Raw genomic sequence first — 20,334 nt, forward strand, 5'->3', positions numbered from 1 at the left:
TATCTAATAAGTTGTAGTAAGATTAGTGTGTTAAGTTGCCCAGTTTGTGGTGGTCATATTTAATACTGGTAGGAGTTATAGAGGAGGAGTTGGATGGCCTTTTAAAAGAAGGTAGTAAAAGGATGGTGAGTGTGAAAAGGTTGAAGAAGGAAGCAGATAAAGTAGTGACGGAGTTGATAGTGGTGGAGTTTGAAGGAAAGGATCTGCCTAGGGTGGTGTTCTTTGGTTTTGTTAGATACCCAGTGCGGGAGTTTGTACCAAAACCAGTAAGTTGTTTTAACTGCCAGGAGTTTGGTCATTGTGCTAAATCTTGTAGGGTTGAGAAGAGGTGTGCACGGTGCGGATGGGAGCATGATTATGGGAACTGTGGTGCCGTGGAGTGGAGGCGAAGTGTTGTAATTGTGGAGGGAAGCACAGCATGGCATACCGGGGCCTAGAAGTTATGAAAAGAGAAGCAAGGGTGCTGCAGGTCAAGCAGGGACAAAGGTTGTCATATGCTGAGGCAGTGAAGATGGTGGAAGTGGGGGGAAATGTGAATGCAAGAAGGGAAGAGGTGCGCAATGAGCCAACGGTTCAAGGCAGGGACAAAGAGAAGTGGGAGAGGAAGAGGAAAGTAAGAGGGAGGAAGATGAGGGATGAACTAAACGAGCTGGCGTGTCGGGAGGTGGTTTCAGGGCATTAATAGTAGGGATGCTCCTGCAGTGGAATGAAAGAAGCTTGTTAGCAAATGGTCAGGATTTTGAAATTTATAGATAGTAGGAATAAGAAAGCACATCTTATTGGTATGCTGTATGGTTAAGTAGGAATAAGAAGAGATGGGGGGGGGGGTCACTTTTTGTTGCAGCGAAGAGAAAGTATTGAAGCACTATAGGTAGAAATGCACAGGTGGGTGAAGTGTGGGGAATGATTAAGAAAATTGGGGTTGAGAGGAAGGAGTTTGTATTTCCAGCACTTAAAGATGGTGGTAGAATTATGACTACAAGTTTGGAGAAAGTGATGGTGAATAAATTTGTGATTATTCATAGTAGTGGAAATACATCAGCGGAGCGGAGGAATTGAAGACAGGAAATAGAAAGTGAATATGCTGGTCTATTGAGGATCTAAAAAAACGTAGAATAAAAAATAATTTCTGTCCATTGATGTGTGTTATACATGTTATAAAATATATTTTTCCTATAATTTCAATTATCTTAACATTCTTAAAATTCGCTGAATCTGCGCATTTCCTGATCCAATATGGTGAGAAACCGGAAGTGAGGCGTCAATGAGTGGAGCCTCATTCCCTATGCTGAAACAGTCAGAAAATGGGCTGATACCAGGCGTAATCCCTTTCTGTTTCACATTTTGTCTCCAGTATAACGTTTGCAGCCTTCAGACGGATTTATTCCACACCATGATTTTGTACAATCTGCCTAACGCGTTTATCGATGTTTTTGTGACATAATTACTTTTCTGATTGCGCTAAAACCGACAGGGAACAGAGAACTGGACAGATCTCCGCCTCATCCAGAAGGGGGCGCTGTTACCACCCTTTAACGTCCACAAATGGTTTTCAATTTTCTGAAAAGACTTACTGACTAACACTAAGTCAAACAATTCAAGCTTGAGAAGTCAATCACTGCTGCACCTCTCTGTCCCTTTCTTATTCAGCAAGGCTTTAAGTTCAGGAGTCACACAAAACTTGTTAGAGAAGAACCTCACAGTCCGGGTCCGTACCGTATTCTCCACACAGACGTTAATGTAATCGGTGATGCAGTAGGTGTAGCTGTTGATGCCTTCACCATGACAGCTGCAGAGTTTCTCCCAGTCAGTGTTCTGGAAACAGTCTCTGAGCCTCTCACTTAAAATGTATTATTAATATTTAAAGAATAAAAACTTAAACAAGGTTTAAAAAATGGCCTAAAATAAACTTATAAGAAAAAATATATATATAAACTTTGGTTCAGATACTTTGGTCTAAGGAACACTTGAACTTCATGTCAAGTCAATCAGACAGTGAAAACATCACTATTCTAGTGTGTAGAAACAGAAACCAGTCATAAACACTGAGAAAAGTGCCAAATGGCTCAGAAACACGTTTTTCAGGCCATAACAACACTACTTTGGGAACAGTTAAACAGGTGAATGTGCATGAGCTGTGGGCTCTAAGCTCAACCATCAGTTCACAATGATACATCAAAGTTATGCACAAATCTAAAAGTTGTAGTGCTCCAAAATTAAGTTTAAAACATACAGACGTTACAAGTTTTTAGATTAAGACGTGAACCCTGAACACCTGTAAATGATTGCAAATACTACAGTATGTGTTGAATGACAATAAAAAGCCTCTTGCATGCCAGTGCACCCTAAAACAACTTTGTGGACAGTTTTAAAATAATTTAAACTTAAACTAAGCCTAGTACTGACTTCTGTTGGTAAAACCATATTCTGTTTTTTTCAAAATCACTAGATTTCATGTGATATCTAGATCTAAACTGTGTGGGCTGAGGCTTAGTGCAGTGTTGCTACTTTATGCTTTGCCAAGTGAACACTACAGTATGTTTAATGGGATAGGAGTCTTCTTGCGTTGGTGATTTTGTGCACATTTCTGTAGGCACTGTATACATTTACCTTAGCTAGCTGGCAGGAGTTTCATTGTAATGTTTTAAACAGAACCAAGAAGCAGATTGTAAATAAACATTTACGGTTTATCAGAACTGTTTTATTAACATTTCATAAAGTCCTATATCTTAACTCAATGTTCATAACTTACATTCATATTTGCTCACGTTCACATTTAGCTTCTTTCTGAAACTTTGGACTTTGGTACACAGTAATATGGTCACTTGTTACTTGTCATTGTGCTATTAAAAAAAAATTAAAATATAGCAACTGTAGGTACTTCAAATAAGATACTCAGCAAATTATAAAAGTTTATGATTTAATTCACATTAATTTAATGTGATAGTACAAACATTGAGGAAGACAATTACTCTTCTTGAACTCAACAATGTTATTTATCAGAGTATTATCTGAGGGTATTTTAATCTCTACATTATATTATGCAATAAATACGTAACAGTTTAAAATTATAACTGAGTACTGTCTGACACTGCACCTGTTTAAAGAAAGATATTACACAGTAGGAAGAGTAGTGTTCACACTGCTCTGATCAGAATCTGATCTGGCTTGGCCACTCCTGTTGTATTCAGCTGTCACCTTCCACAGCTCCTGTAGAAACGATTAAAAAAGTACATTACATTATTAATACTCATCATTGTTCTAAGTTAGGCAATAACACTCGGTAAATGAGCCGTCTAAGCTTAGAGCCTTACAGTACACTCCTTGAGGAATTGTAAACTAGACAGTTTATGCTTCACTCCTATCACGTCAGGTAAATTAAACAGTTTCAACAGGTTCAAACTAAGGCAATAGTGATGTGTTTTATGTTTCTCTTACCAGTTGATCTATACGTTCATACAGAAGAAACTGTGAAAAGTTACAAGTAAGCTGTTCCACACTGAAGCTACATTGTCTGTCCACCAGGTTGTTCAGTTGGGACAGACATTGACGGAAGTGGTCGTAAGCCTCACAGGAAATATCCATGTGCCGCAAGGTGAAGTTCATCCTTGTAAAACACAGACAGAGAAGCAGCACCATCATTTTGCCATGTCTGCAGATAGTTTTCAACTTTTTGTGTTCTACTTCATCACTGCTTCAGAAATAAATTCAGCATTTCTTTTTACAGTTTTCACAGTAAATCTTTTTAGGAAATGCCTTTTCTAGTTATCATCATGTTACCTGTTTGCGTCTATTGGGTTGCATAGTTGTATAGTAATAGTTTGTATAGTTAAACTGCAGGGTTCATTCAGTATATCCTTACCTTTTTTCTAAAGAGATGAAGATTGTGCAGGAGTGATTCAAATTACTGCAGAGTCGGTAGAGTGTTCGGAAAAGGCCGTCTGTCAAATCATCATCATAGCAAACTGTTGACATAAAAGCAAATGCAAATATTTTTATATATATATATTGCTTAGCTGTCAGTCTGTGCATAAGGAATACTAAACATTAAAACAAGTAATAAAGCCAGAAGGTTCTACTGGTCCCATCAATCTTTGTTCCAGTAATGTTGTGTTTTATCTACATAGTTTTGACATAAATACTATTCTTCTTTAAATAGGTTGTGATGGTTTGGGGAAGTCAGATGTCTTCATACCACAAAAATATGCTTTTTTGTTCCCATTGTATAAGGTTGATGCAAGTTTTACACTATACAATCACAGCTAAGACCTCATAGCTCCTTGTGCTTCTCTCTCAGAGCTGGTCTCCTGCTGGTTCTAGAGGTTCTACTGTAAAATAGGAGGCAGGGCCTTCAGCTACCAAGCTAATCTGTGGAACCAACTTTAGTTCAATTTCTAGAAGCAAATACAATCTCTACTCTAAGACTATACGTAAAACCTTTTTGATCAAGCTTGTTTTCTGTAGGTTCCTAAACCTTAATTTGTGCATTGAGGTGACTTGTAAATTAACTCTATATAAATAAAACAGGTACAGTGAAATGTTCACTGTAAGTGAACAAGTATAACATTTTAAAAATGAGTTGCCAATGGGGTTAAACTATTCAGACATACAAAACTTTTTCAAAATTAATCTAATTTCTTAGTTTTAACATTTGCTGTTGCTGTACTACTGTACTTTCATTTAAATTCAGGTTTTAAAATCACTCCAATTACATTTTGCATGGTGGCCTTTTGAAGGAAAGGCCATAGTTTATTACAGTATGTGTCTTCAGTATATAAATACTGAATCCTAATGCTGCAGCATAGTTCTATATTAATAAGATCAGGAAAAATGACCAGTCTGTAGTGATGCTAGTGTTTTAACCTACCATCAGCAGCAATAATGAAGTTGGTGTTGTCATATAAATCAGCTACTTCCTCTTGTGTCCAGCTAAATTCATCAGTATCTACAAAGATCAAACAAAACGAAAGACATACAGTTTCAATGGATACAAGGTGATGGACAAGTACCACTTCAATTTCAATTGTAAGTGACTAAGAAATGTTTTTGTAAAGTTTTAGGTAGTTTACTTAACACTAATCAAAAAACAGACATTATAAAATGTTTACTTACTTTATCTAACCATACTATATATCTGTAATTAATTTAGCTAAGATAATTTACAAGACTGTAAAGATGTACGTACACACACACACACACACACACACACACACACACACACACACACACACACACACACACACACACACACACACACACACACACACACACACACACACACACACACAGCATGTTACTGTTACTTACTGTTACTACAAATGTTACCTGTACAAAGGTCATACTGGAGCCAATCCAACTGTCTCACTCTCACCTCACCACCTGATGGACAGAAAACAGAGAAAAATAAATTTCTTTTTTTCCCCCCATACAAAGAAAATAAAATAAAAATGCATTAACAGCTAAGGAGAGCACTTATACTAATACTTTACTATTAGAGCACACCGAACCCAAAATAAGCATAATGTCACTGCATCTATATGGAAAACAGTACAGTGTTTGAGGCAGCATGCAAGTGGTCAGGGTGAAGGTCAGTGTATAGACAGCAGGGATACATGACATCACCATTAAGCATTACCTCCACAAATCAAAATAGGCTTGTGTGATTCAGAAACCGCTATTTCCAGCCTGAAGCTTATAGTGGTTAACAGCTGTGAGCTCCTCTTCCTGACTTTGTTTGACAAAAATATTTCTTCCACGCTGTATTGCTGACAGCATTTATCCACATCAAACCAAATCCATTACTTCTGTGTTTTGCTTTGATCTTACTGTAGGTCGAACACTATTGTTGACTGTTTGTATAGAGAATGGACAACACAGCGATGACACGCTGAGCCACATTAAGCATTAAGTTAGCATCAGCCTTTTTAAATGAGAGCTTTAACTAGTGACTGTTGCTATGCACGCTTGTGTCTTTTGAACTCACCTGATTGCCTGAACAATATATATTTTTATAATAATAATAATAATAATAATAATAATAATAATAATAATAATAATAATAATAATAATAATAATAATAATAATAATAAAACAACACGGTTCTAGGTGTCCATTCTTTGGGTTCCTCACAAAACATTTTAAGAGCAAACTAGAGTGAACTTGACAAAAATAGAGGCATAATCACAGGGAGATTTATTTGAACTAATTTTAGTCTGGTACTCAAAGCTAAAACAAATTACCTCATTCAGAGGTCAGGAAGCTTTAGAAGCAAATGTGTGTGCTTCACATTAACACTTAACAGTCATGTTGCCCTAGATGAGTTGTGACGTCCTTTCGGATGGACCCGGTACTCCATGTAAAGTGAAACAGTAAGAGTAAATGGGAAGCTTACCTTCAGTGTCCATCATGTGTCTGTTTAACATCACATTTCTCTTGCACATGCTGAGAAGGTCTTCTCCTACATCTGTTAAAGAAAACCGTTTCTTCAGTGACAAGACAAACTGTGAAATCAATGCATGAGCTCATACAGATGCAAATTCCCCCTCAGAACCTACAACTCAGCTTCTTCTTTCAACGTCTCTGTACTGTACATTGAAAAACAAGGCAACGTCTGACTTGACCGCAATCTCTGATGTGGCAGCTCACATCTCTGTGTGTCTGTAGAAGCCTGATCTTGTTCTTTGACCAAAATAGCAAATCAGAATCATTTTTTAATGTACAGACACGCTCCCAGTAGCATGACTAACCTATTGTATCAAGTCAACATTGCATTAACACTAACGGTAAATGTACTGATCGCCCTAATGATGGCAACACAACCTTGTTAGCTGTTATTATATCAGTTCATTATTCATAGGGGTCACTATAACCTCAAGCAAGAGTCAAGATATTTGACAATGACATTTGTAAACTATATTTGACATTTTAGGCATGATTGCTGCACAGACGGCGACGTTAACTAGTGCAAAGACAATGAAGGAGATGTCTTACAATCAAACACTGCCAAAAATGACAATCTATGTGCTTTAAGTGTAAACGTCTAACATAGCAGCACTTTAGTTTATGAATAACTAAACTCCTCAGGACCATTTACAGTATCATCACCTGATAGAAACATCCTCACATTTTAAATGACTGAGGACTAATAAATCCTAAACTACACAGATCTTTGAGAAGTTATAGTAGAAGAAGAATCTACTATTGGCTCTGGCATTAGGCACCATGTCGTTTTTTAACAGGTTTACTGTACTGTATACTGTTTTCTAGGATCAAATTCACATTAACTAGTAATAAACCCTAGAATATACAAAAGTACAGTTCTTTATTAGGCCAGAGCTTTGTTGTATGTAACTGTGTTCCTCTTGGAGGCACTGGCTGAAGCGGTACAGCTTTCGCCCATCAATCATGCTGGTGTCAGCTTAAGCTGCATACAGTACGTAGCAGCTCTGGCATTGGTCTGAATGAACGGGTGAATGCGACGCAGTGTTAAAGTCCTTTGAGTGGCAGTACGGTAGAGAAGCGCTTTAGGACCATTCACCATTCAGTACATTTCCACAGAACAGATCAGTCATCTCATGAAAACAAATAATGCTGATCATGAAACAGAACATTTTTAGCACATCTTAACGACGAATGATGAATTGAATGACAGCCGCATGTACTGTAAATATTCGTTACGAGTCAAAACAACTGCGTTCCAGTCTAATTAACATTTTACACTTATGATGTGGCATGACCCTAGTTCATTACAAAGTTACTGTATAATCACAGTTGCTCTACAAACAAGCTGCAACATAACAGGGCTGAAGCACGTGTGTAGTCTCAGTATGTAGATACTGTGTGTACATAATTAGTTTATACATTTGACGCAGAGGTTGCTTGTCTGTTCTTTTCCTGTACTCCCTCACTTGTTGATTAATGACAAAGGTTTATTTATTTAATTTCTAAAATGTGATTATTACCAAGCTGCAATCATAAATTATGTTTAGAAAACTCGCCTGAAAACAGATATTAGCTGAACTCAGTACAGGTTCATGACCATACAGTAGGTGACGCACAGGACCGTAGATCAACCAGTAACACACTGGTCTCTCTGATGCCCTCAGAAAGATGTCTCCACAGTTTTCCCCAAGTCCATAAGGTCAATGGAACAATTTCTGTACCCCCACCATATGGTTTGACACACTGCACATGTGTGTACTATAGTGATTACAATAATCTACCACTGCATACCATCCAACATACACCCAAAGCATGTTGTGTATCTAGTTTATGTAAATCTGTTGCACATTAGCAATATTCATGTTTTTTTTTAATGAAAAAGTGTTCATACTGTATCAAATTGTTTATCTGTATACTGTACATCTATATGTTAACTGTCTTTGCATTGTTTAGAGCATGCTCCAAGAGTTACACTCACCAAGGAACACGTGCTGTGGTGGCGTGACAATAAAAGTGATTTGGTTTGAGAGCTTAACCTTTTGCTTAGTTCCTTCTGCACAACAATAAACAGGTGCATCGACCGCATCACTGCAGCCACTGCACCGAGCCGCCTGTCAATCTCAGCCGTGGTCCTTCCGACACACATGAACAAAACCCAAGATACTTGAACTCCTCACTTGGAGCCAAGTTTAAATAGATAAAACCTGCCGTTGCCCATATTCTCAGCCATTCATTTATAATCTACCTGTGCAGTACACTCTTTTTGCCAAGGTTGCCATGATGATGCTGGTTAAGCCTGTCCCTGCTCCCAGCTCTAGAACTGTAGCGCCTCTGAACATGGCGGGCTCAGAGAGGATGAAGTCAGCCAAGAGGAAGGCCCCACGCCACACCTGAAGAGGAAACAGAAAGCATACTTGAACTTTAACTTTAACAGACAATACTGTCACAGACACAGTTCAGAATTTACACATCTGATATTTCTGTGTAAAGCTGAACTAATCAGAAAAATTTAAAGATAAAAACATTGTACTGACCTGTTTGCCCACATCCTCTAGAGGTGTGGCCATAGTGTGCTCTGTGAACAGATGGGATTCATACATTGAACACACGTGTCCTTATTTATCACATAGCGAACGTTCTTAAGAGAGATTTTACCAAAACAATGCAGCCTGACATTAAGTCGCATTTTTAGGGTGCAACATAAAAATATGCACTAATTTAAGAATAAAAATGAGTATTAGATTGACTGACATTCCTATTGTACATAAGAAGGAAAATACAAATAGCCCAAACTTAAATCCCTTTTGTTATATTGTTTGCACATTACCATTACCTCATTACCACCACAGTACCATTCCATTTTGTTCAAAATCTTTTACAATCTTTCTAATCTTCATGTCTGAAAAGATTATACTAATATGAAAAGGATTCAAGCTACCACGCAATTAGGATTTCTGAACTTTGATGAACATTTAATCCTACATGGAAATACTAAAATCAAAACCAATAAACTCCAGGTTCTTACCAATCCTTACAATGTCTTTGCAGCAGTTATTGGCTTCATCTAGACTCTCGTCGTCTAGCTCCAGTATGGGGCTGGACTGTTTCAGAATAATGGGACTGGCTAAATCTCGAATGATGCCTTCTGCAGGGTTTTTCCTCGGCCTGCAGAGTGTTTAAGAAAATAAAGTGAAGTATATCAATATTACAGCTCAAAGTGAAGAGTTGTAACAATGGCGACACAAATTCTGTTCCACTGTGGTAATGAAATAGTTTTCCCACACCTGTGTCTGACGTCAAGGTCTCCATCCTCATCCAAGTATGTAACCACATTTCCCCCAGCTTCCTCTCCATCTTTTCTTTCAGTGACAGTTACGTCTTTCTTTTCATCTTCCTTTGAGTTCTTCTTAAGCCTTTCACCATCTGACAATATCTTGAATTTGGAGGTAAAAACTGGGTGGATAAACACAGTATAGTAAGAATGTTGTAGAAACAAACCATGAACATCAGCAATGTCCTGTTACACTTTTTCTGATATGAGGTTACATATAAACATTTGTCATGTTGGGTGACCATCTCACACTGTCACAGTACATTTCAACGGTAGTGTATATGAAAATGCTAAACCAAACATTCTCCTTAGAAATTACATATTGCTGTATTAATGTCCCAGAATAAAAATACAAACTCTATATTAAACATATAACAGCCACTTTTATTACAAAAAGTGCAATTTTTTAGACCAAATATAGATTCTGTAGCCACAATTTAAACCTTGGTCATTTTACCCTTAAGAGCGGCAGTGGTGCAGTGGTTAGAGTCTGTGAGGCGCTGTAATAGACCAACAACCTGTGCCAGGTGAACCCCAACTTTTTTCCCCCCAATGACTGCAGGGACAGGCTCAGTACCCCATGACCCTAAAAAGAATAAACTGTTCAGCTAATGGCCTTTCACGTACTGTTCTTCAATGCATCACAACTTTCAGACCAGAACCTCGAGACACAAAAACAGCTTGTCCCGTCTGCTGTTGGAATTTTAAATAACCAATGTCTTGCTTTGCCCATGTTCTGTATCACACTCTAATCAATTTTGCACCAGTACTTAATTTATTTAATCTGCTTCTGCACATATTCCACTGATTTATGTTTATGTCCTACGTCCTCTATGTTCTATGCGAGTACCAATCCACTACAGCAAATTCCAATATTGTGAAACCTTCACTGCACATGGCAAAAAACAAGAATCTAATTCTGATTAAACACTTTGACTTTGTACAGTCCTTGAGTAAGAACAAGAGCTCAACAAGGGCCCCTCTACAGCCACAGCTAATACTACTAGCACTATAATAATATCAATCTTGTGCAAATAGATTGTATATGTCCTCTTACAATAATAAATTATTCAAATTATTAAATTATTTTTAAATTTATAAAGCTTTACATTACAATGGAGATTTAGGCCCTTTTTTAATCTAGGAATGATTATCCTATACTATAAATGGAAACCTATTAAATGACTGTTAAACTACTAACATCATATCAATTAAAATCTGAAAAACTTGAATTCTTGACATCACAATGCATGCGGCTGAATGGTCTGGTGTCCTTATAAATGACTTGTTTCTGTCTGTACGTTTAAAATAAATGTGCCATTCATAAAACACCGGACACCGGACATAAGACACCGGACTAAAGTTGGTGCCTGAAACATGAGTCTGCTGGATGTCAAACATACTTGGTCTAAAATTAACCGAGTAATGGTACACACCAGGCTGTCCAACAGCGTTGAGGCGATTCATAAGGTGGCACGTATTGGGCAGAAGCATGTGCACATCTGACAGCACAGTGTCATGATGAAAACTCATCTGGTCCATGGCTGAACTTTCATCACCTCACTTTTAAAAGTAGGACATCCCAGTCAGCTTTGCCAGAACCTGGGGAAATACACACACGTGTTGAATGGCATTTTAATTTCCACAGTACAGTTTATGATAAAATACTTTTTTCTAACCAGAAAATAATCTTACAATGTTCATTATTGAAATGTAGTAACTGTTACAATTAAATGTGTTCCAACATGTGTTCACGTGATATATACGACATGTCTTAACTTGTAAGTTCTTGTAATTTCTCAGAGTAAATTACAAGTCCAGAAATTACGTATGACCAGTCTGAAGTATAAACGATATGATTTACCCTCTCAAAAACAGCTGCAGGAAGCGCAACTCCCCATCATTCACCTGCCACTGAAGAACAGGTCCAGCCTTAAAACTCTCCCGGACTTCAAAGTAAAACTGCAACTACCGTTCCGCCAGGAAAAAGAATATCCCCGTTCAACAAACTGTAGCATAATTTTCCAAACAAACCTAATTATTTTATTAAATATAATATACCTTTGGTGTTCCGATACAGGAGCCTGCTGCCGTTTTCCGCAGCCCTATGTAACCAGGACACGCTTTCCTACTCCGAAGTTTTAAAGATTATGGCGCCGTCAGCTAGATCCGAGTTACTGTTCTCATCTACACAAATACGGATCAAATACCCGTAAAGGTTCGTGCTCTGCTTTTTAGCGTGGCTGCACTGGGAGCGGGCTTCGTTGGACTAACAGTTGTTATGTACTGTACGGACTGTATGAAACGTCGAAACGTCCGTCAAACAAAAGGGGCGTGTCCAAACGAGCCTCCGTCTTCTTCTTCTGTTTTTTTAAAGTCGCCCGGCATCCTCTTAGGTGCATTACCGCCCCCTAAATGAAGCCGTGGTTTAAAGTTCGTGCTGGTCTGTAATTTAACAGCCCATTGTTATTTACTGTATGTGTTAGCAACAAACCAGCCCATTGCTGATTAACAGCTTAACGCCACTGTAAGTGACACAATATTTAGAATCACTCACTTTTATTTATAGTTTAAAATGTAAAAAACAATAATTAATTATCTACAATAGTACTTGCATATCGTAAGAGTTATTTAAATAATATCCAAAATCATATCACAGTGAGATCCATTGTGAGAGATCACTTCAAGGTGAAACAAGCATGCTTATGTGAACACTGTACGCATATAGCAGAGCCTCATTTCTCTCCTTGTTACCCTTTTGCAGCCGTTGATGCAATTACAAAGGCCAATGTTAAGTGCTATTAGCAAAACCACAAAAAAAAATGGGTGTTAATTGAGAAAAAAAATGATTCAGCCCAATTATAATAGGTAGGAATGCTAGAATAACGGAAAAAAGCAATATTATGAGTCTGGAGAAATGAGGCATAGTGATTCACAGGTGAAACAAATGTTGCACATGTGCATTCGACCTAGTTTTTGCAGAAAAAAACACAGTCCAAACATCCCATAAAGCCTGATGTCTGGGGAATGATTTCCCAGTGGGAGCAGGTCTCATGGTCATTTTTAAGGGGATTAAGGACAAAACAATATTTTAAGAAGCCCATAGCCAAAAATGCTGCGGTGCCATATTTTGGATCATTTCGCTGTTTCTTCCAAGACAATGACCCAGAGCACTGTTGCAACATCTGTAACTGCATAAGAGGGAAGCAATAAGAGGGAGGACTGAGTCACCAGGTCAAACTGGTCTGGCACTCAGTGGTAACCAGAGGACTGGAAATAATCCACGCAAACATGCAAAGGTCACACACAAACACACCTGGGAGAACCTGGGAATCAAACCCAGAACCTTCTTGTTGTGAGGCATGATTGTCACTGTGATATAAATTTTCCAAAGTGCAGTAAAACAAATCACCACACAGAAAACACACAAATGTGAGCTAATCTCAGAACGGCTCATAACTTCTAACGGCAGGGTTTCCATTTAAACAGGGAGCAAAGGGACACCACTGCAGACTGCATGTTTAGTGATAGAAATGTTTATTTGAATGTCACATGGAAAATTTATGTCACACTGACAAACAACTCATTTAGTTCACAAAGACCAAAATTCTTGTCCTTCAAACAATGACAACAAAGTAACTGCATACAGAAACACAAACTACATAAACCGAGTAGGCGTTGATTCGATTGTTGGGCCTTTCGAGTGTACCGCAGTACTGGGGAGTCTTCCATGCATGGGAAACAAATACTAAAAAATAAAAAGGTTATAAAGTTCATATTTAGAAACAGTCCAGCTGTGGTAGATCACCACAGGAATGATAAGTCCTTGTAGTTGTGCTTTCTACTCATAGTATTTCATTACGACTTTTATACAAACCAGCACAGAGTAGCTTCTGTCCGCTCTATGATGTCCACAATCAAACTGCAGCTGGAATTAAATAAAACCATGGGTAGTATTACTACTGTATCTGGATGGAAACGCTGTGTGCTGAGCACCAGAACGTACACTATACTACACATTAGACCCTGCAGCCCTCACGCAGTGTGAGTGGGTCTCACCACGAACAGTAGGAATACGGTAGGACTCGTGGTCTGATCCCACAGATGTCAGAAGAAGTTTGATCTCTCGTTGACATGTTGGCAGAATACTCACTTGGTGACCGGGAGACTGGGACGTGACTGGATTTGTTGTCCAGTTGTGCACACTCCACCGGCATAATCCGTAATGGCTTGTAAACCCGTAGGTCATTTTTTTTTCTTAGTATGTAAGGAATATTTCAATGAGTACACGATACATTACCATGCAATGACCACACATGGACACCCTGGGACATGTGCACTGTTCAAATACAAAGAGGAGACATCTATAAGAGCAGGTTAAGGCTGGGGTACACGGGTAGCGTTTGGTAGCAACACTGTGGCCAACGAGGGAGAAATTCTGTTCGTCTAAAGGTGTTTCATAAGCAAAGACATCAGACTAAAAATAGTTCTTCTAGTGAGCGTCCGTTGGGATAAAACGTCTTAGTAATATGAAATTATCTGATGAGATGATCACGGGTGCAAAGGTTACTGTGTATCATAGGTACAATTCTGAATTGTATCACTGATAGGCTTCACTTTGACATCCTGCTCCTCTTACGTTGAGCTGACAAATCCGATTGCTTCAAAAAGTTACCCGCGCAACAATGCCTCAGAACACAACTCACTCTCACACAGTTTAACATTAGAGGTCTTTTTTTTCCTAGCAACAACAAAGATAGACTTCTGTATTTATTAAAATCATCATATGTTCATTTTTCTTCTTGCTGATTGCTCATTCTCTCTCTTTAACCGATTGTAAGTAAGTTCCTCTCCTGCAACAAAGAAGCAAATATTATGAAAAATAACGACTGAACAAACTGGACACAGTCATTTGAATGTATTCAATAATAAAAATGCAGTTTATTTCTAGTCAAAGATTCTATAAGCAATGTTCTTCAACAGGGCCTGGGTCTGTCTGTCAGGTCTTGTTAAATATGTGGTGGCTCGCGGGGATGTTCCACCTCAACTGGGGTCAGTGTAGGTGAAAGTTTTCACCAGTGAATGAGAGGGTCGCTTCATTGCACCTTTGGATCAGGGAGAGGGGGACAGAACCTGGCCTTTGTTGGGTCTGTGGGAGGAGCTCCGGCCCCCTTTGTGTATACTGGTGTGAAACCATGTATACTAGTGCTGGTCAATCCATAGATTACAATAGTAGATCCCATGCTGTCAGACAAATTTGCTGTTAGTTTTTTTCTGTATATTAGAGTGGAGGACGAAGACGGTGTGTGAAGCAACTGGACAGTGAGCTACACAGCACTGACAAGTGTCTGTCAGAGCCCGACAGACTCAGATCTGATGTGATCCGTGTGCTGTCCATTTGGGGAACGTATTTATTTTGCATCAAAAAACTGCAACGCTGTCAACTTGTCTGCTGCGGGAGGAGATTTTGACACTGCGGGCAGACACAGAGCTGACGTCCAGGGCTCATGCACAGTTCTGGGACTTACTCAGCGAGGAAAAGTGCCCAAATATGAGCAAATGTGCTGCTTTTATGATCGCTCCCTAATCCTCAGGTTTATGCACCGGCCTTTTGCCACGTGAAGATGATTAGGTCCAAATATGGTGGATGGTCATGTGGAGTCTCTTTGAGGCTGGCTACCAGCAGACTAGCCTGGTTCTGTCTGTGCATTCTGTAGGATCCACTGAAACTAACATTTTCACACTACATGACCATCAAACCTGAACATTTTCTATCTGGGTTCTGGGAATAAAATACAGCTGTTATTGCCTCTATCTGCATAAATGGTACACCCAGATTTGTATCTAATTTGCATATAGTTACACCCACCTTATATAGTAAATGCATAATATATAGGTACTGTACGCCATCACTACCCTGGAAACTGGCACCCTGTAAATTCTTCTATTTAATTGCATGGTTCTTTGGGCTGTTTGTGACAGATCGAGGATATTTGGAGTCTCTGTTGCTTAAGTGGAAAGAATCAGACACATTAATCTGACCCTTGGTATCAACATACGTTTTGTTTTTTAGGCAGGAAACAGTTCCCTTGAGATTTAGTAGTCCACCAGAGGGCAGCAAGAAATTCTCAAACCTGTAAAAAAATGAAGTTTGTATGCGCTTACCTGTTAAAGTGGTTCAGGATAAGCCTGTCTTGGGTCATAGGTCATGTCAGCAATGTAGCTGTCATGGAAGTCAGGGTCTAGCGGTAGGGTGTCCAGAGGCAGGTCAGTGTAGCCATAGGAAGGATAAGAGCCATCTAACTCTGAGACACACAGACAAGCACATCCATTATCCAGAGTGCCTGGGAAACGGTGAAAGGATTCCACGGAGGACGTATGAAGAGATGTGGCCAGAATGAGTCCCTTACAGACGGTGGACTGGAATTGTAGAGATTAACGGCCGCCGGTAGAACAGATCTCCAGTGGCATTCTATGGAGCACTTAATGCTGATCAACCTCCTCCAGAGGAGCTGAGTGAGAGGGACGGCCCAGGAGACGGCACCTCCTCCCAGCTACAGCTCCACAACAGAGCCAGCTCTCCTGATCCGTTTGTTCATATATGAACTGTATACAATATTTACACAATAATAAAATGTATTCATGAAACTAAAGGTTTCTGTAGGCCTTTTACAGTACATTTTCTTGTGGACACTGGCCGTCAATGGATTGACTAGGGGCCACAGGAGATGTGGGAATGAGGAATCAAAGAAAGAAATCTGATCAGGCTGCAAAGATTTGTCAGCAAAAACACAGAGTTGATTTTAGAAATATATAAGTAGGCCCAAAAGACAGACAGAGGAATAATAGTAATAGTAATAATAATAGTAATTTAGTAAGTTATGGGAATCATCATTTTTGTTCAGGCCTATTTCATTAATTTGTTTTTGAATTGTGGCTCAACAGAATTATTTGAAAAAAAAATAGTGTGATTTTCATTGGTTCATTTTCAGCAAATTTTCATTCATTATTTCTTTTTCTGCACATAAACAAACTAACAGAAACCACTGTCATGTGCAGTCATTTGTGGATTAAATGGCCCTTATCAAGTGACAGGTCCTGATTATGTGAGTAAGTAGAAACTAACTCACCTTCAGCAAGATATGAAGGCTCCAAAGGAACAGCAGTATGAGCCTGGAGAGAACAGACAGACACAGAGTGAACCCATCGAGGCAAAGTCCTTCTCCTCAGACACACTGGTCCTCAAACAAAGGTTGGAGCCAAAAGCACAGAAACTTGGAGACGAGGCTCCGAATCAGCAGGTAACACATTTATTAACAGAACATATGGATCGGTGTCCTGACTCCAGCCACCGCTCAGCTAGTCGTCTGTCTCCTGTTCCTGGCCCAGACCAGTATCCCCTGGTTCTTTGTGCTGCTTCAAACCCTCCATCTTCCCTTGTTTCATGTTATCACTGACATGCAGACACTCAGTCCTGTCACCAGGTTTAGAGCCTGTTTTTTTTTTAGTCTGGAGGCATGTTGCAGTTATATCATTTTCATTTTCATCATTGTTTGTAATTAGTTATCAGCTTCCCTGTATTCTAAGAGGTGTGGACAGCAGGTCTCATTCCATCTGAAGTGTTTTCTGAGCTTACATTGTCAGAACTTGGTGACGTTAACACTTTGGACCGACGAGAAACGAACCCTTCAAATTTACAAGTTCACTTGGATGCCTGGAAAAAACAGGGTTCTTACCATGTCCCAGGCTGCAGGGTCATGTTTGAACAGTGAGTGTGTGAGCTCCACTGACACCCTCTTCCTGTAGTCTGAACTCTTGTCCTCAGAGATTCGGAACAGAACCGCTGCCGCATACGTGGCTGCAGGGGAAGAAAAGGTCACACAGGAGCACGGCAAATATTGTCTGATCACCTAAAAGTACAGTACTTAAAGACTAAAGGTCACTGCATTACAAGAAAATAAATAGGCTCAGAACACAAAATGCTGAAACTTAAATTCCCTGTAGAGGTCCGAACCATAAACACACACAAATAAATCTAAAAACAATTGAAGTCACTTAGAGAATTAACAAGAATATCTACAGTAAGAACAGAAACGTACAAACTGGAAGCCGACAAGTAGTGAAACAGATAAATGTGTACAAGAAATGAAGCAACCAACATGGAAAAGGCTAATTCATCGCTACGATCAGAAAGATTCATGATTGCATATGTTCCCACGGATTCTGCAAAACCTTGCAAAAGTCTCAAAAGCTGCATTGCTCTATTACAGTTGACCATAAAGCTTAACTATGGCCTCCATGGTGTTATAGACACTATGTCCAATCATGGACAGTTCATTGTCGGTCAGGATTTCTACTGTAAATTAGTTTGTTTGTAAATCTTCCTGTTGAGTTTAGTATGGCATGATTAAATAGAATAGAATGCAACCAGGGAAAGGCTGCATTAATAATTTGAGCAATGTATTAATGAGGTAAAAGTGTGACGCACCGATTCCCTCATTGTTGGAGTGCAGCAGCTCCATGAGCGGTGCTGACGCTCCCTCGGCATCGATGAGCTCTGCAGACTGTTTGTCCAGGGCCAGTTCACACAAGACGCCTGCAGACACACGCTTCACGTTCTCCACATACGAGTACAGCAGCTGCGCACACACACACACACACACACACACACACACACACACACACACACACACACACACACACACACACACACACACACACACACACACACACACACACACACACAGTAAAGCTTCTGTTTCTTGTCGCCTCTGATTAGTTGTCTTGTCGCAGTGAGGTGTGCGTCCTGTAGCATCACCTGTACAAACAGCGGTATTGTCTGCATGCTGGCGATCTCTCCTCTGTTTATGGGGTCTCTAGCCAGGATGTGAAGCGCCCCGGTGCAGCCCTCTACGATCTCCTCCATACGAACACCGTCCTGGAGACACAGGTATTAAGCAAAGGAACCGGCCAAGATGACACTGTCAGCTTATTTTGTCTGGTGATTTCTAACTTTCTGTGTTTTGCAATGCAAACATAATTATGAATTAAGAGGTCAGAGGTCAAATGTATTTGATTTAAGGCAAATATGCTTTAACACTATAATGTCAAACATATCATATATGATGCACAAGTTCAGCCTTCTACAGCATCAGTGTTCTTGAAAAACCCAATGTATACAATCAGATACTTGCGAGGTGTAGATATTACACCAAGGGGCAGCAAATAATTAACCATGGGGCTTTCCGGGGACAAAAATTGTCATGATCTGTGTCTTTGTTTCTAGTTGTTCCCTGTTTCACGTCATGTCCTGCTTATCATGTTTCTCGCCATGTCCTGTGTAACACTACTTCCTGTTTTATTTTGGTAGTCTCTTGGTCTCTGTTCCTGCTTTAGTTTTACTTCCGGGTTTTTGTCACAGCTGCTTCCTGCTCCACCTGATCGTTATCCTCACCTGCACTGAATCAGTTAATCACTCACCCGTGTATTTAGTCACCTCCTGTTCCCGTAGTCACTTGCCAGATTGTTGAGTTGAGAATGAGTTGAGCGTCCCTAGTTTCCTGAGTTCCCTGAGTGTTCGTGTTCTCGTGTCTTATTCCTGTTCGCACCGTGTATCCTGCCCGACATTGGATTATCTACTGACCGTGAGTTTTTGCCTGTTCCCTGCCTGTACTTTTGCCGAGCCTTTTTGTGTTTGACCTGGACCGTATGACCCTGCCTTGAGCAATAAACCTTTTGTTGATTATAACCTCGCCTCCGTGCTGTGCATGTGGGTCCGCCGCCTGCCCGAGTCCCTGACAGAACAATCTGGCCAATCTTGGACCCAGCCAGCACTTAGCCTCCGGTCAGGTCAGTGACTGTTTTTTTCCTCTTGTTGTTTTTTACGGCAAATATAACTCTCCCGCGGAAGTATGGTTTCGGTTTCCTCCTCTCCGCCCCGTCGGATCGTCGTGCCTGCACCAACCTGCCCAGCTCCCTGGTTGTTTCCCTGGGAGGATTTCCTGCTCTCACGCGGGCCCCAGTCTCCAGTTCAGCCGCGCGCTGCTCAGTCTCCAGTTCAGCCGCGCGCTGCTCAGTCTCCAGTTCAGCCGCGCGCTGCTCAGTCTCCAGTTCAGCCGCGCGCTGCTCAGTCTCCAGTTCAGCCGCGCGCTGCTCAGTCTCCAGTTCAGCCGCGCGCTGCTCAGTCTCCAGTTCAGCCGCGCGCTGCTCAGTCTCCAGTTCAGCCGCGCGCTGCTCAGCCTCCAGTTCAGCCGCGCGCTGCTCAGCCTCCAGTTCAGCCGCGCGCTGCTCAGCCTCCAGTTCAGCCGCGCGCTGCTCAGCCTCCAGTTCAGCCGCGCGCTGCTCAGCCTCCAGTTCAGCCGCGCGCTGCTCAGCCTCCAGTTCAGCCGCGCGCTGCTCAGTCTCCAGTTCAGCCGCGCGCTGCTCAGTCTCCAGTTCAGCCGCGCGCTGCTCAGTCTCCAGTTCAGCCGCGCGCTGCTCAGTCTCCAGTTCAGCCGCGCGCTGCTCAGACCCCAGTTCAGCCGTGTGTTGCCCAGACCCCAGTTCAGTCGTGTGTTGCCCAG

General features: G+C 40.6%; 2 protein-coding genes across 7 annotated transcripts in view; both read right to left on the bottom strand.

Moving 5' to 3' along the window:
- Positions 1-2,679: 2,679 nt before the first annotated feature.
- On the bottom strand, positions 2,680-12,117 carry mettl22 (methyltransferase 22, Kin17 lysine). Of its 4 annotated transcripts, none has more exons than XM_029158411.3 (13): positions 11,834-12,117; positions 11,681-11,740; positions 11,209-11,374; positions 9,726-9,894; positions 9,467-9,606; positions 8,976-9,016; positions 8,687-8,831; positions 6,392-6,463; positions 5,326-5,379; positions 4,868-4,945; positions 3,863-3,965; positions 3,439-3,607; positions 2,680-3,210 (listed from the first exon to the last, which is right to left on the bottom strand). In XM_029158411.3, exons 3-13 carry the CDS (start codon positions 11,312-11,314, stop codon positions 3,115-3,117), a joined length of 1,173 nt encoding a protein of 390 aa, XP_029014244.1. In that variant the 5' UTR covers positions 11,315-11,374; positions 11,681-11,740; positions 11,834-12,117; the 3' UTR covers positions 2,680-3,114. The 4 variants fall into 4 exon arrangements, with proteins under 4 accessions (XP_029014244.1, XP_029014243.1, XP_029014241.1 ...); XM_029158410.3 differs by having other exon boundaries at positions 11,637-11,686; positions 11,834-12,116; XM_029158408.3 differs by having other exon boundaries at positions 11,637-11,740; positions 11,834-12,116.
- A 1,175-nt stretch (positions 12,118-13,292) lies between these two features.
- Positions 13,293-20,334, bottom strand: part of jupb (junction plakoglobin b) — a 35,564-nt gene continuing 28,522 nt past the window's right edge. For all 3 annotated transcript variants that reach the window (XM_029158406.3, XM_029158405.3, XM_029158407.3), the window contains 6 exons: positions 18,591-18,710; positions 18,261-18,411; positions 17,509-17,630; positions 16,903-16,945; positions 15,938-16,077; positions 13,293-14,625 (listed from right to left, as the gene is read on the bottom strand). In XM_029158406.3, coding sequence (XP_029014239.1) covers positions 15,941-16,077; positions 16,903-16,945; positions 17,509-17,630; positions 18,261-18,411; positions 18,591-18,710 — 573 coding nt within the window. In that variant the 3' untranslated portion in view covers positions 13,293-14,625; positions 15,938-15,940. The remainder of the gene's footprint in view (positions 14,626-15,937; positions 16,078-16,902; positions 16,946-17,508; positions 17,631-18,260; positions 18,412-18,590; positions 18,711-20,334) is intronic.

The sequence above is a fragment of the Betta splendens genome, chromosome 8 (genome assembly GCF_900634795.4).
Source record: "Betta splendens chromosome 8, fBetSpl5.4, whole genome shotgun sequence".
NCBI lineage: Eukaryota > Metazoa > Chordata > Actinopteri > Anabantiformes > Osphronemidae > Betta > Betta splendens.

Coding starts and splice junctions, on each gene's coding strand:
- mettl22 (XM_029158411.3), bottom strand. CDS start 11,314: ATGGACCAGATGAGTTTTCATCATGACACTGTGCTGTCAGATGTGCAC. Junction 9,607..9,725: donor GACCTTGACGTCAGACACAG/GTGTGGGAAAAC, acceptor AACACTCTGCAG/GCCGAGGAAAAACCCTGCAG. Junction 5,380..6,391: donor ACACATGATGGACACTGAAG/GTAAGCTTCCCA, acceptor TCTGTCCATCAG/GTGGTGAGGTGAGAGTGAGA.